Source organism: Ooceraea biroi, chromosome 4 (genome assembly GCF_003672135.1).
Source record: "Ooceraea biroi isolate clonal line C1 chromosome 4, Obir_v5.4, whole genome shotgun sequence".
NCBI lineage: Eukaryota > Metazoa > Arthropoda > Insecta > Hymenoptera > Formicidae > Ooceraea > Ooceraea biroi.
The window spans coordinates 11,729,172-11,750,712 of record NC_039509.1 but is presented as its reverse complement, the minus strand read 5'-3'; the positions used below and the strand labels follow the sequence as shown (position 1 = coordinate 11,750,712).

General features: G+C 42.6%; 1 protein-coding gene and 1 long non-coding RNA gene across 2 annotated transcripts; one reads left to right on the top strand and one right to left on the bottom strand.

The window, feature by feature from the left end:
- The first annotated feature begins 316 nt into the window (after positions 1 to 316).
- On the top strand, positions 317 to 16,008 carry LOC105284352 (ATP-binding cassette sub-family G member 5). The gene is made up of 8 exons (XM_011347760.3): positions 317 to 626; positions 10,543 to 10,667; positions 11,252 to 11,517; positions 11,606 to 11,827; positions 11,996 to 12,278; positions 13,052 to 13,557; positions 13,887 to 14,353; positions 14,655 to 16,008. The coding sequence occupies exons 2-8, from the start codon at positions 10,555 to 10,557 to the stop codon at positions 15,249 to 15,251; spliced, it is 2,454 nt and encodes an 817-aa protein (XP_011346062.1). The 5' UTR covers positions 317 to 626; positions 10,543 to 10,554; the 3' UTR covers positions 15,252 to 16,008.
- LOC109611304 lies at positions 976 to 9,606 on the bottom strand. Its single transcript, XR_002193656.1, has 2 exons — positions 9,002 to 9,606; positions 976 to 5,648 (listed from the first exon to the last, which is right to left on the bottom strand). It is a non-coding gene; the product is annotated as an uncharacterized LOC109611304 (long non-coding RNA).
- Positions 16,009 to 21,541: the final 5,533 nt, after the last annotated feature.

The following is a 21,541-nucleotide window of genomic DNA, read 5'->3' as shown; positions in this document are numbered from 1 at the left end:
CGTTAAAAATTCTTCGTCGAACTTTTTCAATAGATAATTCTCACAGAAAACAAAGATCAAGAGAAATAAAAACAAGACTAATAAATAATATAAAATAATGCACTCTCTCAGTATACGGAACGAAGTAAGATGTGCAAAGGGAAAACGAGAAATAAGAAATAAAGATGCTGGGCGGACCCGGCATGTTCACGCCATTGCGAACTTGGCGCGTCCAGCGGTGGGGCACTCATCGGGCCCGGAGGGGGCAACTCGTGGGGGCCTCGGCGGGCCCGTCCGTCAGCGGTGGCGGCCAGCGTTCGAACAGGACTCCGGCGAGTCGCGTGATACCTGGCGCTTCGCGATTGCGGGCCGAGCGCTTCAGGAAGATTTCCCGGGTAGAAATCGTCGACGACGCCGACGCGTCGTCTTCAAGGTGGATCACTTCCTCCGCGGGTGACGATTTTCGCGCCAGGAAATCTATTCTTCTCTCTCTCTCTCTGTCTTCTTTTCTCGTTCGCGGAAAGTGCGGCCCGGCCGGAGATCGGCGCTGGAGGAGGACGACGACCGGAATGGAGAGGAGGCAGCAGCGTCGTCGTCGTGACTCGACCAGCTTCCAAGGTTGAAGGCCCAGCACGAATATACAGCCGGTGAGTCATTGTAACGAAGATCAGCGTAGCTACCCCTTCTCCCCTCATCTCGTATCTCTCGCTCTTTCTCTCTTTCTCCTCTCCTCACGGCGAGCACGCGCTCGTGCCCCATGATTTTTTTGGAACATTAAACGAGAAACGCTCGCGAAACCTCGTGAAATTTTTATGAAACGTACGTTTTCTACTCTTGCTAGGTATTAGTTGCATTTACGGATTGGAACCTGGAAGTTGGATTTTTTATTCATGTTGTTATCAGAAACATACGTGTGTTAAAAGTTTAGTTTACTTCCTCAGGTATTTTAAGAGATACTTTGCTATCTCTAATAACTTTTTGATATAAAATCTTAACATTAACTTTTTATTTTAATGCAATACATGATTGTGTAATATTTTCTCATTGAATTCTTCGGATATTTGCGTTTGAATTAATTTTTATGTGTATAATAATTCTAAACACATAAGTTGAAAATTGATTATTGTTCGTATCGGTAATAGCGAAATGCTCTCTTAAGCGCTCTTTTCTCTTATAAATAAATTTTCTCTTTTCTCTTATAACAATATAAATATAAACTTTCAATGCAGAGTTTATATCAAAAAATCGTCAAAACAATATCAGTTAATTAAGAAGTAGTTTTTTCCCTTTGATAATTTTCCATAGACTGATAAAAATTTTATTATAGACTTTTCAGTCATAAAAAATATCTTCAAAGATTTGTCTCCGCATACTTTCCAAGTTATAACGGTTATAACTAGATTTTAAATTTCTTTTCAGCTGGCATAAGCAAAAACATAAGTCAAAGTAATAGGCAGTCAATTCGCAGTGAAGTTGTGACATAGATACATAAAATAAGCGTTTTCTTTAATAAAGACACACAATTTTTTCTGGAGTTTGGAAAAGAAAGATTCATCAGATTAGAGAAAGATTCATAAGATTGAAATCTATGTTTCAAAAATAAACATCACATCGTATAAATAAAGGAAGAATTCGCACGTGGCAAAGGAATCTCACAAACACGAGTATACTCAGTTCCGATTATGCAACATGTGGAAAACGTCGCTGCACTCTCTCTTTTCGAAAATAAAATAAAAGGCATCCTAAAATTCTCCTGAATCTGCGGAGCGGATCGGCCGCCTTCGAAAAAGGAGTAACAGAGCAGTTGTTAATCACCTGTGTTGCTTTCACCGTAGCAACGAACCTTTCTCGTTATGCAAAATCAGGTTCTCCGTCGTTGAACCGTGAATTAAAAGCTCGCGTTAAAGCATTCCACATGTCTTTTTCTCAGGAAAGGAGACCGCGCGCGCGATTTATGGTTAATGATTTTCAAAAATACAACCATGTACGTAATTTAATCATTTAATCATTTAATCTCCTTATAATAATAAAATTACTCGCGACATACTCTGCTTTGATTTCCTTACTTTCTCTCTCTTGTTTTATGAATCTTATTTCGCTTAATATTTATATAAAATAAAAAAATATAATAACGAAATAAAATATCTGTGACAGACAACAAGATAGCTCAATGCGTTACGTTCTGCTACATTCTAGACTGTAATAACATAGTTTCCTATCAAGTGCGTGAAACCACTATTTCTGTTCGCATTACATATGAATAATGTCTTACTTTCCTGAGTGGGCGGCTTATTTGTCGATTAGATCATGAATACTGAAAGCGTCCGATTCATATCGGTAATAGCAAAGTTGTGCCCCCTTAAGCGCTCTTTTCTCTTTCTCTTGCAAATTTCACTGGAAAAAGTTCTAATAATACGCTTTATAATTCTGCTCAAGGACAACATCCTACGTGAGTAAGAAAACGTATGCATGAAGTCGCCTTTGCCCTTTCACCCTGGACTTTACAACAAAGCTGGCAAATACTAATGTTTCTAGTGAAAATTTTGCGCAATTCTATCACTCTCCTTTCTAATTCTTACTTTTAAATTTTATATATTTTTTAATAAAACATTATTTTGCTTTTAAATACTTTCAATTAAGTAATTCGTGAGTAATTAAATGCAGTAGATTCCCGCCGCGATGGAATCCAAAAGAAACCGCAAACTTAACTGCAAAGACAAGGTCATCAGCGCTTATATCTATCCACCAGTATCCGTTACACGAGAGTATTTCTCTATTGAGATTTCTCGAGGCACATTTCCTTCATCAGTAAAAGCAAAAGCGTTCGCGCTCCGACCCGTCACTTCCTCCCAGTCACATTCCGTGCGTTTCTGCATCGGCGACGCGGGGCCCTACGCAAGGCGGCTTTAATCGCGCAGCGAAAGGGTGAAGGTTCACCCCGTCGATCCGTTCACTTCCATCATGGATATCATTGGAATGCGGGTTGACATAATCGCGGGTTGTCGCAATTTCGTCAGCGACAAGAAGCGCGTCTCTTCGCGCGGGACCGCCAAGTCACATCGAGAGACTTTAACGAGCGCATAGCAGCTGCTGCTTCTTCGAATACTTCCTTGCGCGATGCTCCGAGTGATTTGCAATTCAGATCGATCACAGATCCACCTCCCTGTCCACCTCCGTTTGCGAGGAAAGGCGGACGGCGATTGCCTCACTGGAATATTGAAAAATCGAACAGCACTGACCTCGCCTGTATCCTGCATTCTCCGGTGGAGTTTCATGGTCTGACAGTGCTCATCATTGCTCATAATGGAATGGTAAAAGTACTATTATTGTCACAATAGCAAGTAAATTGTTGTTTGATTTTGTTACGGCCGAGTGTCGCGTATTATTATATTTATGGAATATCAACACGCGAAAATACTTCCAATTTTCTCAATTCATGCACACATTAAAATATCTTCTTAAATTTAAAATTTACTTTCTCCGATGTCGGTTAATTAATTTAGACACAGAGTCGGTCATCGATATTTAATTTTATCTGGTATTCTTTCTTATTGAAAAATGTTAAGGCAGAACAGAAGACAAGAAGACAAAATATTTTTCTAAAATTGAAATTTCGGCGTTAGTTAATTTAAGTAATCAGGATAATTAAGAAAATAATTAAATGCACGTATTAGACTGTCTAAAATGCACGTAATATGTGGGTCGGGATTTTCGGTGCACTTTTCACCATGGTTTCCAATCGTATTGCGTGCGCGGGTAATTATGGCTGTAACACTGTACAACCAGGTCACAATGTACTTTATTTAGGTATACGGACACGCGTGCACGGTTGACTGGCGTGCACACACGTAAGTATAGAAATCGGTACGTGGGACAGTCTCACAGCGGATCCGAGAGATCATAAAATCGAGATATCGCTTCCGTTTCCCAACGAGAACCTCTTAAATAAATGCAGATATTTCGCGATTAACGCTTAGAATTCTTACTTGCCTCAAATATCACGCGCAATTTACAACTAGAAATATATCTGCACGCCAAGACATCAAAATTAATTTAACCAGATAGCGTTAAAAAATAAAACGTAAAGATTCCAGTTCCTCTCATTTAACGGTTCGTTTAACGGGTAAACGTGTTGCCCTCCTCTCCATTGTTCCTCCATGAGACATGAAACGTTCAATGAATATTTATTATCAAAAAAATGATAGAAAATACAATACTTGCAAAGAAAGTATTTCAGATGCATCACTTGGTAGAAGAATCGCTCGTATCTACTCCCCAGATCGACAAGCATTCTCGTTTTCAAGCACTTGCCCCTTCAATTGCATTAAACACCGTGACCGCGGATTCAGAATCGCGATGCGAATTCGCGATTCGAATCACGCGACCGGCGATTTTTCCAGATATCGCGCACAGCTGCGCTGTAACGTACGCGTCTGCCGAGATAAAAGACATCACTTTCCGCGCCTGCTTTCGACATGCTCAGCTGCGCGCGATAGCTGCACATGCAGTAGCCCGTTTTTCCGAGCGTATCATCGCCGGTCTTTACGAATATCGCCATGGCTATCCGCACTTTCCTTCTCGCGCTACGTATTAACCGTCGAGTTGCATGCGTGCATCCGCAAATGCCGGCAAAAGGAAAGGAAAGAGAGAGAAAGAGAGAGAGAGAAAAAAAACGCCATGATGACGAGCGACCGGCGAGCGACGTTTAATGGGGAATTCGTACCGCGAAATCGCGCGGTCGTCGCTCGATACAACTGTTGCAGAAACGGGATATGCAAATGAACAGTTAACCAGGCCCCCGCGAGAGGTGGGTTATCGGTCCGGAAAAATTATTATGTCGCATTACGCAAATCGAGAAGGGACCACCGCGCGATACGATTCCATCGAGTTCTATCGCGTGCTGAAACGACTGTCGTAGATGCAATTATTTAGACGTATGACGTGCTCGTGCTAACGCACCCAGAGTATACCCGAGGAGAAAAACTAGTCCCCACGGAAACCAAAAAACTCGCCTTCCTAAAAATACGCGTTATGACACGCGTCGCCAGCAAGCAAATGGATAGTTTTTACGCGTACCGTATCGAGACTTGTATCGTGCGCTCGCGTACGGTAAATCGAACACGCTCCGGTGATCACCCGAGTACTGCTCGAGGTATAATTTGGAAGAACGTCGGATCGGCCGTATCAGGAGATGTAATCCTAATACGGTTATACAATTTCCTCCCTGGGACTTCCTCAACTTTTCCGTTGACACTCTCCTCTGGCGAGAGAGGAGAGTGCTAGCAATCGCTGCCATCCGTGACGTGCGTGGCTTAATTATTCCACGCACGATCGTGAGACTGAGCGAAGAATACTCGACGTGCAGTGCGAGAACTACGTCCATTGTCACTGCACGGCGACGAGGCAACGTGATGATCATGCTTGCCGAAGGAGAAAGAACCCGCAGGCTTTTTTTACCTTTCATATGCGGGCGAAGATAAGTGCCGTCGTTCACGTACAGACGGTTCTTCGTCGGTTCCTCGCTGCAGTGACACGGAGACCCGGGTGATCCCTAAGCTGGTGACCTCGACTGCAACGACAACGCGCCGTTGCATTCAGAAAATCTCATCCATCTCGGCTCTAACGGCTCTCAGCTGCATCGACGATTGCAACTTTCATCCTTCGCAGCTCTTGGACATGTAAAATAACGAAAAATGTATTATCCATTCGAGCGTTTCCGAAATTTTTAATAAAAATCGATTTTAAGCATCTTATATTTTTACTGGATTCTGTATTTTATTAAATGTTTTTATTATTTTCCTTTATCAGAAGTCATTTGACGTAATATCTGCATTTAAGTTCCATCCGTTCTTAAACATTTTGACACGGCATCTGTTAGGCTCTACGGCGAGCCTTCAAACTAATCGATTAGCCGAGTGAATGAGGTTGACGTGTAATGCGGACTATGCCGTTATCTCCTGTCGGCTAAAAATGCCAGCCGGGTAGCAAACGCGTAGCGAAGGAGTCTGGTAATAATGATCCATCAATCGATGACTTCACTAGGCGAACACGCGTTACATTGTGGCCATCATCACAATGACGCTACGGGAAATATCATAGCTATTTTTTGCGAATTACTTGGACGCACATACTTTGTCGTGTGACACAACGTTTGGACGTTCGATCATTCGGCACTCGGCCGGAAATAAAGTTCTGCGAGTTTATTATAATAAAATTATTGAATTCTCTTAAATAAATTTTCAAGGGATTCTCTCGCTCTTTTGGAGCAGCCAGTGAACTGTTCCACTTCTGTTTTCCGTCTCGTTCGCCGATGAAATAGTTTATTCCTGTTTTACGAGGGATGTTACGGGTCCATGAAGCAACGCTTTGGTGCTCCGCGCTCTATTATTTTTCCATTTGATAACACGGTGCGCAATTTCAAGCCTGTCGGTTCTCACGGGCAAACGCGGGCGAGCGTTCTTGTACTTGAGTCAGCTCAGTTTCATACAAGGGACTCGCTGATGAGTCACTTCTAACGGGAAATTTCTGGACGAGGGAAAAAGAATATCATCAGCATCTGTCCGTCTAGAAATGTGTATCGTCCGAAACCGCACTACCGGACTTGGCTCGCGTTAAATCATATTACGTAATTCTGCGCATTCCATTGAACGACGTAACATCTGCGCTGACGTGATACCGAACGGTCATAAGTCAATAAGTGGCACGTATTGCAAAAGAGAATCGTACTACCTCTGTAATATACTCGGTCAACAGTGAACGCGTGACATTTCTGTCGTAAAAACTCGCGCAATTCGCGCACAAGGTCTTGAACATTTTTATTCCCCAGTGAATTTTTAAACATGAGCGTTAACGGTAATTATACAGCGTTAGAGAGTCCATAGTTTTCGTTAACGAGTAATGAAACGAGTTTTCATTCATGTATTCATAAGAGATAACGTTATAATTATACTATATATTATAGAATGCTAACGCAGTCCGATAAATGATTCTGATGTGTACTCGCCGGACACCCGATACGTTTTTGCAGTCGCGTAGAACTCGGTAATGTGACTGCATACCGCGAGTCGACATGTGAATACGCGAGGAATTACGGATCGGATGTTGCGCCGATGAAGCAGATGGTTTATGCGTTTCTTGCTGTGGCTAGCTCGGAAATAATCGTTCGATTCGATACTGCTCGATTTGCATCAGCGCCCGGAGATAAATGTGCGCAAGGCCGGTTTTCTCCTTGGAACAGGAAGGGGCGCCCTTAATTAATTTAATCGTCACCCGATTAATCTGCCTCGATCTGGTGCATGTCCGAGCTCTCGTACGAAGCGTATGTCCACGCGGATTCCGCTCCGATGTTCATTAAAGCGATACGCGGAATCCGGCGTAGCCTGCTCATGAATAATGAAGATCGTTAATTACTTTCTGGTATCAATAATGTTGATTTTTTACAGTTGAGACATGCTTATTAATCTTGCTTTCTTGTCGCGCGGCATGTAGCAGTTTGTCCGCTTTTTTTATTATTATAAAATACGGAATGATCTCACGAGTGCATCGCTAGCCTAAGATCGCACGGAGATCACGATACTCAAGCTCCTAATTGGATGGTCGCCAATGGACTTTTACATTTGCAACGTTGGCTGTTTCGACGGAAGAATATGCGTTATTTGATCACCCGGTATGGAACGGATCTCGCGCTGAAGCACCGAAGATACAACGCGAAAAGCCATTAAAAGCTGCCGAGTGGCAATGGCAGTGAAACAGGTGCTACGTGTGCGCGTTTTTAGGTCGCGGGCACCACCGTTAAATGGGATGCTGCGTTCACTTCTCTCCCGACAGGCGTTACACGTATCCCCGCGCGAACACGCATTGAAATTTAGCCCCGTACGAGCACCTCCTTGGTGCTATGTGATGCGAGTATGTCTGATAACGGTGATGAATCTTGAGATGAGCACCTGATTCCTGTTCGTTAGATTACCTTCTGTCAACTATTTATGTATCTGTTTATCTTGCTCGTTGAAACGTTGGAGCACATCCACTAATTATGTCCTTGGAATGCTGTTTCACAAATGGCACGATTGGATCATGCAATGACCAGACATACAAGAAATTTAATAAAACTGAGCTACATAAGAGGAATAATGATAACAGATAATAAAGAGAAACAAAATACAAATTAACGCAGCAAAATATTACAAAATGCTGAAATGAGAAATTAAATTAAAAATGAAAAATATAATAACAAAATTGGAATGTCGCATGAGCAATGTGTCATAAATTTCAATCTGACTGAAATTTTTATAGCATGAATCCGAATTCTTGCGTAAAACTTGAGTAAAATCGAGGATTTTCTGTAATTGATTATTAATTGCACGTTTCAAAGATACGAAAAATTAAGGATGCAAGACCTTGTACACGGAGAAAGTTCGCTTGATGTAACATCTAATCATCTAATAAACCATCGTCGCCTACATACGCATAAAGAGAGAGATTATGTAAGAGAGCGGGTGAATATCGGCGCTGGCTCGTAACTCGTAAAACCGATCGATCCAAAGTACCGGTTAAAAGGAAGGCGTGATATGAAAACCAGAATTTATCGATTTAGATCCCACTTGCGGATAGCGTGCAACTATATCTGACATTTCGCCGCGCTGCTTTTCATAATTACGTCATTAAACGTACTGTTACACGCCGTGATATTACCACAGACGCTAATTTCCGGCATACGTGCCAATTACTGCATCTGTACGGTGATTTTTGCTGCGACACGCTAATCAGTTTACTTTAGGAAATCAAATGAACGTTCGTGCATGCAAAGCGAATTCTCTCTCTCTCTCTCTCTCTCTCTCTCTCTCTCTCTAATCAGAACGTTTGGTTGAATATAGAAAGCGCAATTTATAAATATACGCGAGAATGTTTTAGCGAAAATAGAAAAGTGCTCTCGAAAATTATCTATAATTATCTGGTAGCACAAAAAGAAAATTAGTAGATATTTCTAAGTATTTAAGAATAGATATGGTAGATATGTGCTCACTGAGGCTGTACGGTGCGTACCGGTGAAGATGCATTCCTCACAGTCTGCACGTTCCGTTCTTTATGGACGATCGAGCGCGGCCAAGAGCAATCTCCTACATCGCGATAAAATTCGAGAAGGCCATTTTCCTTTGTCCGCCAATGGTCAAGAACTCGAACCGGCATCGCCTTCAGCTATCTACCGATAAGAAAAATTCCCCTGAGAACGCATTTCGCACTTTTACTAAAAAGGAAACAAACATTGGATTTGCACCTATACAGCACAGAAGCTTGCAGCAACAGTGCAGTAACGTTGCAGCAACGTTGCAATAATGTTACAACATTACTGCTATGGGCAAATTCTAAGAAAAGAAATGTCTACAAAATAATTGTATTATAGTTTAATCCTGTCGCTACGACAGCGTTGACCGAATAGCGATTATAAGCAGTACAGACCGTTAGTGTTCTCTTACGCATCTGAGTAATAGAGTCATTTTCTTTACTGACTCCATTGTTTTAGCTCGTTACATTAAAGATATAATTTTCCATGCATAAAAGCAAAATGGAATTTACATAAAAACGATATTAAGCTTATGTGTAATGTACAGACCATGAATAATGACTATAGTCAGCGGAAGGCTTAAAAAAGAAAATGTGTTGAAATATCTCTGAGTAACGGGTATAACGAAGATACATTGGACAATGAAATCTATACAACTGGTTGCTTGAACGATGCACTTAATGGAAACGTGAAAAGTTGAAATGAAAATCGACGAATGCCACTGGTATCCAGTCGATCCAGCTGGTTTTGGACACAGTGTATACCGCTGAGAACCATGCCGCCGGCATTCCATGGTGCCGCGCGAATAATCGGCGCGCCTTTGAAATTGCTCGGCGCTTGCTCGCTTGCCGAGTCCAATCGACGGCCATGGGCATGTAACACCAAGTCCGGCTTTCCAGAATGAGCCGAGAGGGAGATGCGCGGCGGGATACGCGCGAAAAAGATTTCTCTCCTACTCGGCGAAGTACTTTAATAACAGCCTCCCGACTTGTGTTGCGCAATAAATCCGATCGCGGACGTCCTCGCGAGCGCGATAAATCCGCGCCGAGCGTCGAAAAATTTCCCGCGCAAGGAAGTGCTCGGTTAAAGTTCCCCGGCAGTCCAATTTACTCCTTTGCTGCAACAACATACATGCCTGCCGGTTGCTTTGCGTGATACTTTTCGTTTTACTCTTCGAGTAAAATAATGGATATTTTTTTATTGTCTTTCTCAGGACGAATTTCATGCTATCTTTTCGTTTATAATAGTTTTGCGCAAGCCAAGATTGCCCTGATTTTATCCTGAATGTACCTTGTTATCTGGAAATCGTAAAACGGCTACGATTACTTCAGGTATCGGTGTTCGACGGAAATGCTCGCAATCGAGAACGCTCCTTTCCCTCACTTTCCCCCTCGACGGCACTAAGGCGTTGTAATTAAAATAAAAGGAGATTACGTTACGTTCTCTCGCGTTAATTCACACATTCGATTTAACCGGTCGTCTTTCTATGATTCTCTGTGCAGCCACCGGAAAATATGGGCTCGGAAGCTTGGGAGCTGGAGAGGAGGTACTCAGTGCCAGGAGCTCTGGACACCAGGGGGCTGGAGCCTCCGGCCAGCGAAGATTTACACGCATGGTCGATCTACAGGTGAACACTTGTACTTAAAGTAGAAGCGTGTAATTCACGTATCCCCGCCTCGTCCAATCTCAGCAACTGGTCGAGGCGGAACACCAAAGCGAATGCACGGTGTGATCTTCTCATCCGTTTACGCGAAAGGAATCGCCCGTCGAGCTTGTTCCTTCGCAATGTGTTCCAAAGTTCCTTCGCGCTATTAATAGCGTATTATTAATGCTAGTAGCGAGAGAAATGTCAATGTTAACTAATTCCAGTTTTTTCTAGCAATAGAGTCAAATTTGAAATAATCTTTTCCTTAATAAAAATCTTTAAAAATATATATATATATATTAATAAATAATATATATATGTATCAATATATAAAATCATTCTCTCAATAATGAATGTCCATGTCTTTATAATCAAGGATAACCACTTTAACTGCTTACCAAAACCATTGATATGATAAATATCAATTCTAATTCCGCGACACCTGGCAACGCCTGCAAACGACTGAAGAAACTAGTTAAAAGTATCTTGCTTGTGTATGAGGGAAAGTAGGTATCGTGTGGGTTATCGACGTGTGCGAAGTGTATGCGTTTCCTGTGATTTCACAGGCAAAACCTGAACTCCGACTTCACGGACTCCGCACTCGGCTCCGCCGAGAAATCGCCGCTGCCCTATGGAAACTTCCAGTTGCGCGACTCCACGGTGCAGAGCATACTGCGGCACCCGCGGTACGGACCCAAGAGCCCGCTAGCCAACAATTCCTACACGTACTTGAAATTCGGCCTGCCGCGCGTCCTGCCGCCCAGCTCGCGGAATCGCGACGGTTCCAGCGGCTACGACTCCAGCGAGGAAGGACGACGTGTCTCGCACGCAGGTATGTATGGATCCTTCAAAGAGTTGCGAGATATCCAAGTCCGAATATACCTATTCAGATCTTTTTACAAATTACGTTGCAAATGTAGGTGCTCCATTGCATGTGACCTCAATTATGCGCTCAGCCAGGAGCGACCCGGATTTCAGGCATGTCCACGCCATGCCGAGGGAGCCAGCTCACTCTCAGTTGACTGTCGCAAGGGAGCATCCTAGACTGAGGAGCGCCAGCGAGGCTAATCTTCTTCAGAGCGCAGTTAGGACGAACCGTCGGCACAGCATTGCACCGATCGATCCTGGATACATAGCGCATGGTGAGAGGAAATTATGATTCATGCTCATACACAAGACTTTAAGAAACATCTGCTGGTCGTTTGCAGAACTTTTATCTTTTCTCGTTTCTGAATATCTGAACTCTGAATGAAGAAACACATTCGACAAGCCTGAAACAAATGAAAGTGACCGTTTTATGCGTTTTATAGGGCACGGTGTCCTGGGACCGGAAGGTTACGCGCTGCCATTGAGACCTATGCCATGTCTGCAACATCCTCATTTGCAATTGCGGGGCGTGGAGGCCTCGGGCTCAGACGGGCTGCCTCTTCTTCGTGGTATCACCCTCGAGGCCGGCGCCGCCGAGGTATTGGCCGTGATGGCGACAACCGAGAAGGAGGGCACGCAGATCATTGAGACGATCGCAGGCAGAAGGCGCATAAAGAGGGGCGATATTTTGCTCAATGGAAGATCCGTATCGGCACGTACTCTGAGGTACTTTCTAATCTTCTTCCTGCACGTGAGCTTCCTTGTAGCACACCGATGAATCAGATGCGTTGCGGCAGTTGGCCATTGGGTACTTTGCAAACGAAATGTTTTTAATTCTTCCTCTCGTAAGAGGAGTTGCCATTCTTTTGAAGTATAACTGAGCGAAATAATTGAGATTTATTGATTCGGCGATACGAAGTAATTTATGACCGGTTTTAATAATGTGAGTTAGCTTCAACGTGGATGACTGATTCTCCGCTTTTTTCTAGATCATAAACGTTGATTATATTATTATATGATCCAGACGGAGAAGGGAGATTTACTTGACCACGATTATAACGGTAACCGATATTAATAAAACGAGCCGTAACTAGCAGACTGTAACCAGCGAATGTATTAGCGTGCAAATCTTCGTGTAGCCGAATGTATTAAGTTGAACAGCAAGCACTGCTTATTATTCAATTATCGTTTCAATTGTCGCTGTAATTACTGTTGCAATTATCGTTGCCATTATTGCCTCATGCTTAATCTCGAGCATTTCAAATCTGATTGTGAATTAATTAATGAAATCGCTGATTGGGATAGGTTCAATTTTTCGAATATCAACCAGATTATCCGGATGTTTGAAAAAAAATTAAACGGATTATCCGAATCGAAATATAATTATCCGAAATAATTTGCATATTAAATTATTTGGATATTTGCGTGTTGAATTACTCGGATATTTATATAACCTTGTTTCGAAATTTTGTTTTAAATAATCTACTCAATCATAATAGATCTCGTGTCGCCTACCTGCCAACGGAGAACGGCTTGAGTCCCGGGTTGACGACCCAGCAGACCCTCAGGTTTTACATGTTGTTGAGAGGCGGCAGCAACACCACAACGCTCGAAGCCGAGGCAATCCTGCAGGAACTCGGTCTGGAGGCGACCAAGCACTGCCTGGTGAACACCTTGACGACCTCCGAGGCCCGAAGACTGGCTCTTGCCTGCCGATTGCTTCAGGATTCGCATATCCTCGCCCTCGATAGACCTACGCACGGTTTAGATATCTTCGACGCTTTCTTCCTGGTCGAGTACCTGAGGCAATGGGCTAGCCGTGGTCAACGGCTCGTCGTCCTGACCCTGCATCCGCCCACTTATGAGATCCTGACGATGGTGTCTAGGGTCGCGCTCACTTCCGGCGGTCGGATCATGTATTCCGGACCCAGGAGAGATATGCTGCCATATTTCGCGCTCGCCGAGTTCCCCTGCCCGCCATTCAAGAATCCGTCTGATTATTATCGTAAGTATAACTAATAATCTAAAATTCGAAAATTACGTGCGATGAATATTATCGATTAATTATAAATGAAATGATTTCCTGAAACATGTACCGAAATATTAAACCTGTGCATGAAGAATCAATTCATCTGACAAAAATATTATAAATTTATTAATATAATATAAAACCCTTTGTTTTAGAGCAAGATAAATAACATAGAAGGAACACAAAAAAGATTGGGATAAAAATTTTCTACGTATTTAAATTTCAGTAAAAATTGAGTTTCTTCCAAATCTAAATTACTTTGCAAGATAGCAAACAACACGTGAACATTTTTTCTCTTTTTCCAGTCGACTTAGTAACGTTGGATGATCTATCGGCGGAAGCGATGCTAGAATCCTCGCAGAGGATAGATCACCTAGCGGAGATGGCCAGGACGCGACTGCCGCCGCTCAGTGATCCTGGACCACCCGGCGCTCTTCCACCCTCGATGTCTGGTCCTAACATATTCACGCAGATCTACGCACTGTTGCTGCGGACGCTCATATACAGTCAGCCGTGGACATTGACACGATTGTTGCGTAAAATTGTGATCTCGGCGTCACTTAGCATTCTACTCGGCGCGATATTCTGGGACGTCGCCGGAGAGTCGAATCTGTACTTGAGGGACAGGATAGGATATCACTACGCGAGTTTGGGCATCTTCTTCTGGCCGCTGAGCTTGCTGGCGATGTGCGACGTGGCCAACAGCAGGCCAAATGTGGAGAGGGACATCAGGGATGGTCTCTATGGCAGATTTACCTACATCCTTATAGAGGTAAGTCCAGATTTATCGTAACTTCGAATTTTATTCCAATATGAAGAAAAGTACGTAGATTTAGAAAAATGAAAATCTAGATATTGAAATAACATAATATCAAGAAATTGAAAGCCTCCAAAATATTTAAAAGATAATGAACTTTACGATTGAAAGACATTGACAAATTTCAAACAATAAAAGATATAAGCTACATTGTACATGGCACATTACAATTCTGATCGAATAGCTGCTCATAAAGGTCAACAATAAATTTCATAAAAAGGATTAATTAATCATGTCTAGTTTTGCCATTTTCCAGCTCATTTGCAGCGTGCCATCCTGGTGTGTGACCTATCTGATCTATCTGGCGCCGGCGTTCGCGATGTCTGGGCTGCACCTCGTACCAGATGAGAACCTCACGTCGCTTTGGAACTACCTCGCGGTCGGGCTATTATATTTGATGCTGCAACACCTGATCTGCACGTTCTTCGCGCACGTGTGCAAGTGGACGTATCTGGCAGCGCTGTTCGCCGGCGTGGTGGTGGGCGAGATGACCCTCGCCGGCGGGGTGGCCCTGCACCTGGACAATCTGCCTATGTGGTACCAGCAGATCAACCCGATGCGCTGGTCGATGTCTTTGTTATTACCACGACTCCACCGGACCGAAAGTATGAGCAAGTTGGCCAATTGCAAGCCTAAGCAAATCCAACGGCAGGACATTATCATTCAAGCGGCGTGCGAACCGCCCGATGGCGCGTTAGCCCTTCGCGAGATTAGCCTCGAGAAGCTCAATATACGGGGCGAACTATGGCTGGGCATAGGCGTGGCGGTTATGGCCGCTTTGATCTTCCTGGGTTTCCTATGCGTCAAGTACGCCACCCCGAAGAGGCCTAGGAGCGCCCCGAACAAACCCTGATGTCCTTTCCTATAGTGGATAAGTTGAGAAATTGTCATAAAGTGGAGCCGAGAACTCGCGTGCACGCAATCGAATAGCGAGATTTGGTCTTCGTGAAGCTTCTACTTCTACACGAAACGAGCCTCGACGATAAGTCTCCTCGTCGAGGTTGGTTTCCGTCGATCGAAAATCAACTGTTTTGCGCAAAAACGGGTTTTCGTGCTCGTGGAATCTTGTCGACGTTTACTTCATTGCGATTCTTTAAAGGGGCTGAAACTTTAGGGACTTGCAGGGTAGACGGGCGGAGTACAAAATGTAGTACGAAGCTTAACGAGACATTCACTTTTCATCCTGTAATAGGAGCGCATCGTTGTGTAGTTGACGAATAAACACGCTTAATAATTCGCATATTGTTCTAACCGATGCGTATTGTTGTAATCATATGAAATAAATATTCTCACGAAACAAGAAGCGATTTCACCTAGATTTTCCTGAGAATATCCTGAAACTTAATTACATGTCATTGTTCCATAGATCTTAAATCAGTGAAATTTTACGATTGTGCGCTCTCTGCTTCTATTGTTGTCTGTTCCAAATTGACGATTTTCAGTTTTAAATCTTAAACCTAATATTTTTAAAAGTAATAATTTCTATAAAATTCGATATTCTAAAATCTGCATAAAGAATTGTAATCATGCTTTATTGAAAGGAAATTATTTAATAAGAAATTCTTAGTATTATTTCTTACCGTTATCTGTAATTAATAAAATTTTTCATTGAATTAATTCTTTTAATGAAGAACATAAAATTAATATAAAAATCTTTTGTGTATCATTCTGCAGAATTGTGAGGCCAGCAGACTGCATCGACAGCTGGTTCAAGAACAGATAACTGATTTGCTCAAAGTTAACCAGTCTCCGTTCGTAGGCTCCATCTGGAAGATTGTAACCGCCGATATTGAAGATACCTGTTGTATAATAGTTTATGTTTATATTAGCAACAAATAAAATATTAACTTTTATTGATAATGAAATCTTGTTATATCTAAAAAGATGTCTTTTCAGTGTAAAAGAGCTTATTATTAGGAGAAAATGATATTTTAGTGATTTTAGTGATACGAAACAAACTTGAATGCCAAACTGACAAAAAGAATATCCTAATAGGACAAAATTGTGTGTGATATAGCGGAAAATGTATTTTCACGTTTTCACCACGGGTTGTTTCGAGATCGATAAAGTGCAACCCTTCATAAGTGCCACACTACGCAAATCAAGTTATAAAGAGCCTCCAAGCGTTAGACGTTTATTAGAAATCGATACCACGTGGAGCAAATTTATCTCGCGAATGACGCATGTTAAGAAACGTGAAGTGCGATTAAAAATAAGAACAACTCGCCTCTCTTCGTTCACATTAGCGCACCGTTCAAGCTCCTGGAAAACAGTTTATTGATAATAAAAATTCTAGAGTCACCGGCATCAGATCCTCAATATACACGGCTAACCGAACGCAATAAATCTGCTATTTCGATTCAACGTTAGCGGATACTGCTTCTTATATTTAGCATCGTATTGACGCTAAATGCGGCAGTTCGATCCAAAATTCCGTTTTGTTAATATAAGGCAAGTCACATCCGGCGAAAGTCAGACAGTGGCGCTTAAATTGTTGAAAGCTGCTCCAAGCGCTGCTGCTACAATATTTCACGCGAAGCTAATCGATTTTTCATCGACTTTCGCGAATCCGCCGTCAGTCACGGGAATGACGCATCGTCATTGCAATTACAATTCGCTTTTACGTAAGTGCTTACTTTCATCGCGATCAAGCTTGCAATTAATTACGCCAATTAACGCTGCCGACGTTCGTCGAACTCGTTCCGTCCCGCGAAAGAAAGAGAGATCGTTTATCGCTATCGCGCCGTATCGTCCGGCTGATTGCGCGATTAAATACGAGAACGAGCTCGATGAAAATATCAAGAATGGAAGGATTCCACTCACGCATTGATTCACGCGTGTGTACGCTTTTATCTCGTATTGCATTGATCATCAAGATTTCAGAGAAAACGTATATTTCTGTCGTACCGTGTTGCTTGAGCTCGAAACGCTCTGTAAAGTGAGATGTCTCATCGCAAATTACCTCTTCTCCGTTTAATTCATTATTGAAATAATTGTTTCATAATTAATTAATTGTCGGCGCGCTTTTTGGATCCTAATTACAATGTACCGTGATAATTATATTACGCATTTTTATAATACTATTGATATTCGCTGGCATTTAATAAATTTAGTAATTAAATTATTAATTAGAGCTGTGAAATACGCTGAATTCGTACGAACAAAAAGTAACACATCTCTATGACGTAGCGCAGGCAATAAAACATTTTACGTAAAAAGCATCAGTTTTAGAAAGACGAGGAAGTGTCCAAAGCCGCTTCTTACGTTTGTACGTCCCAATTAAACTTTTTCGTATAAACAAGTGGGCGGCGTGATTTCGCTTCGGAAATATCGCTGGTAAATATCAGCGGTATTGTAAAATACACACAGATAAGATACGCACAAGATTAGACGAATTTCACAGTAACCCCGCCATTCTGCAAGCAACTGTTCCATTCACACGGCCCTCAAAGGGAGAATTAATACGGCTTTATACGAACTGACTCTAAAATTTCTCTCTGTTTAAATAATACTACCGCTGGTGCGCTGGTGCGGTTCGGTGCTGCAGAAAGAAACGGAAATGTGAAATTTCACCCCGGGCCCGATACGAGCTTTTTTCCCGTAAAGTAAATATTTATCACGCTAACGCGAACCTATTTTGCTTTGGTCCGCAGAAAATTAAAAAAAGAAAGAGAAAAAAATCGGAGACTTTTTGTGATCGACGAATGAAAGTTTGTAAGTGAACGCTACAGAACGGGGCAGAGGCAATATTCCATTCGGTGTTTGCGAAAGCTCCTCGGCGACCTGTTTTCGGTTCGATCATATTAGGGAAATACGTTGTGCAACGTATTACACGCGTACTCGTTAGGTTGCGTGCCGATTCTATGAAAGGGATCGCCCGGGGATTCCCCCCGCAGAAGGGGTAGTATCGGAATTCGGAGCGCGAATGACAAGTCTAAATCAAGCAAAGTCGTTAGACGCAATGAATGGGGCCTCCTTTTGTAATGGGTCCAGCCTGGACTACAGGTCGTTTCACAAGAAAGACGAGACCAGACGCGGCGCGATCTGGAGCATGATTCTTCAGCGATTCGTCGAAAAGCCAGCTATTTCGAGCGGATCGCGAAACGTGATTCATCGCGAATCGCTCGCATCGGTCGCAGACTTCGGCGGATCTTCGATTTTGCTGGAGGATGACTGGTCTCGTTGGAACGCGCGGTACAGCTGATTTCTCAATGAATCGACCTTTGTACGAGCGGCCTACAAGAAACTCGTTCATCGCGCCTTCGGAGGAGCCGCGGCGGAATGCCGGCGAATTATTGCGATACGACGAAAATTGAGGATCCCACCGAGTTTGTGTAATGCCCCCGCTCTCGCGCACGGGGAGAGCTGCCACCATGGCGATTTACGTAATGAACTAAGAGAGCGAGAGCTTTTCCAGGAATTATCGTCATGCCGTCATGCGGCCCACGCCGCGCCGGCGTTTAATTACTTTCATCGACGGAAGCGGCCGTTTGCAACGGTAATCGACAATTTATGCTGGCTTGTGCACGCCTAAGCTCCAATGATCAAAGGGTGGGTTCTTTGTGACGCGCATTCTTCAAGTCGAGAAAATCAAGTTTAAATACATTCTCCCGGAGTCTTCTAAAAAGGATCTTTTTCGATTGATTTTCGTTAAATGAAACGTGCCTGTGAATGTAGAGCGAGCATTTCCATAGAACGAGCTTCATGCAGAGCAACAATCAATATCGATTAAATAATAAATGTAACGAGAGAGTTCGCAAAAGTTCAATATAATATTAAAACAGGAAATTATTATTACATTATTATTGAATAATTGGGAAAAAATAAAAAGTGCAATGTGTACCGCTATGACGTGATGATAATTTTAAGAAGTTTAACAGTACGTTGGTATATAAAGAGCTTCAAACTGGATCGGAGCAAGACAAATGGGGAAAGAAGAAATTATGTACCCCAGGAGAGAAGCAAGCAGAGCCATGCGAATGATCGCGCGGTTGCATCGCGTCAATGCACCATTGTGTTATAATATTCCGAAAGAGCATGATCCTCCCGCAAGACTTTCATGCGATAGTGGTCGGTTATACAAGCGTGGCAAGTGAAACCGCGTTATTTCCGGTCGCCCGACTCATCCTACGCGCTGCTATTGAGATTCCTCGATGTTACACCGCGATCGATAAATCGGGCGACAAACAACATCGGATTCATGATACCTCAGGCTTGACAAGAAAAAAAAATGATCTCTTCGTAGAGAATATTGTATTTTTGAGAAAATTCTCTGGCGAGCAAAAATGAGCGAAATCGTGCTTTTCGCGATAAATGATCGAATAGAAAATGCAATATTTCTTCAGCTCGATCACGATCAGTCGCAGTTTCTGCAGGTATACGATAGGAAGGAGACCGATTATCTCACGTGCCAGCGTCGCGTGAACGATTCGATGCTCCTGCTTGAACGATATCCTATCATAATATGCACACGACACGTGCACGACGGGAAGAGCGAGGCTCTAATTATAGGGAACAATGCCATCGGCACCGGTATGCCAGTGGCTGTTTATAAATAATAACCGACCGTTTCGCGATGCCATCGCGGTTCTGCACCCCTGTGTCCAGGATGAAAGGGACTGTTGGCTAGAGCGAGGTACGACCTTGACCGATATCTCGTAGGGCTGTATTTTATCGAATTAACGCCGGAACTCCGCCATGGGTGGTCCCAAGTCCGGTCTGAGAAAGGAGAAGGGTTGAAATGAGGTATCCCGTCCATTCCGTAAAATAGCAAACACACGAGCTGAATATCTAGCTTCCTGCAGGCATGGAAGCGGAAATAAGATAGTGCCTTCACCATGCTTAGGGTGCTGCACATCAATCACCAATACACCTGAAAGATAAAATTGTTAAAAGAAAGCAAAAGGAAATAGGACAGCTTGATCATAGGACGAACTGGCGAGGATATATCACTCTAAACTACGCCACATTGAACGTGGGAGGATTCAATGGAAAAGAAATAGAACCAAAGGAAGAAATGAGGAAATTTGATATACCAATACTAGGAAACATAGAAACTAAGAAGGAGGGAAAGGGATGCGAAATGTTACAAAACGGCCGAACATTAATATTACACTAAGAAAAATTTCCACCGGATAAACCGATTAAATAGTGTTTTCGATTGTTACTTTTGTTTCCCGATTAAATGATGGATATGTCGGATTACCTTTATCGGATATGTCCGATCATGTTCTTTATCGGATATACAATTTAATCGGATATATCCGTTTGTACTATGTAACTGGATTATCCGATTAGATATTTTTCTCAGTGTAGGAGTACAAATAAATTCTATTCGGTTTTTAAGCAGCTCTTTTTACTGTCAAAAAATAATCAAATGTTAATCAACATAGTTTCTACCAACATCTACTTTTTGCCAACGTTTAAATAATAAATGAATTCCGTGGCGAAAAAATGCTTCATCCTTTGATGCTATATAATAAAATCGTCGATCCATTTTCTTATCTCGGATTCATTTTTTAAATAACTGGTCTGTCAGGTTGTTTTGCATCGAGCGGAACAAGTAGTAATCTGATAGTGCAATATCAGGGCGAGTAAGCCAGGTGCGGTAAAATTTTCCACTGAGGCTCGTCTAAGGTTGGCGGACTACTGGACTTTTGTGCGGCTTTGCGTTGTCGTGCAGAAGAATCACTGGTCGACGTCCTTTGCCAGTAAATGACCTTTTTCCCCGTATTTTTTCCGCCAAACGGTTCAATTGAGGCGCATAACGTTCGCCATTGACCGTTTCACCCGGTTTAAAGTGTACAAAGTAGAGCATAGCCCATTCATCCTAGATGCAGAGCAGCATTTTTTTTCCGAAGCGATCGTGTTTTGGTGTCGATGTTATTGGCTTGGGCCTACCCAATGTTTTCGGCGTTTAGAATGATAAACTCATTTCTCATCGCCGGTTACAATCTGCCACAAGAATTTTTTTTTCTTTCTGGAAAGCAATGGCAGCTATAATAAACAGGAAAAATATACAAGCGAATATTGAAAGGAAAGCTGAGAAGAGAAGTACAAGGAAAACTAGAAGCTTTAAAGAAAACAAAAACGATGCTTATCGCAAGGAAAAGAAAGAATCATAAAATTATAGCAAAAGAACAA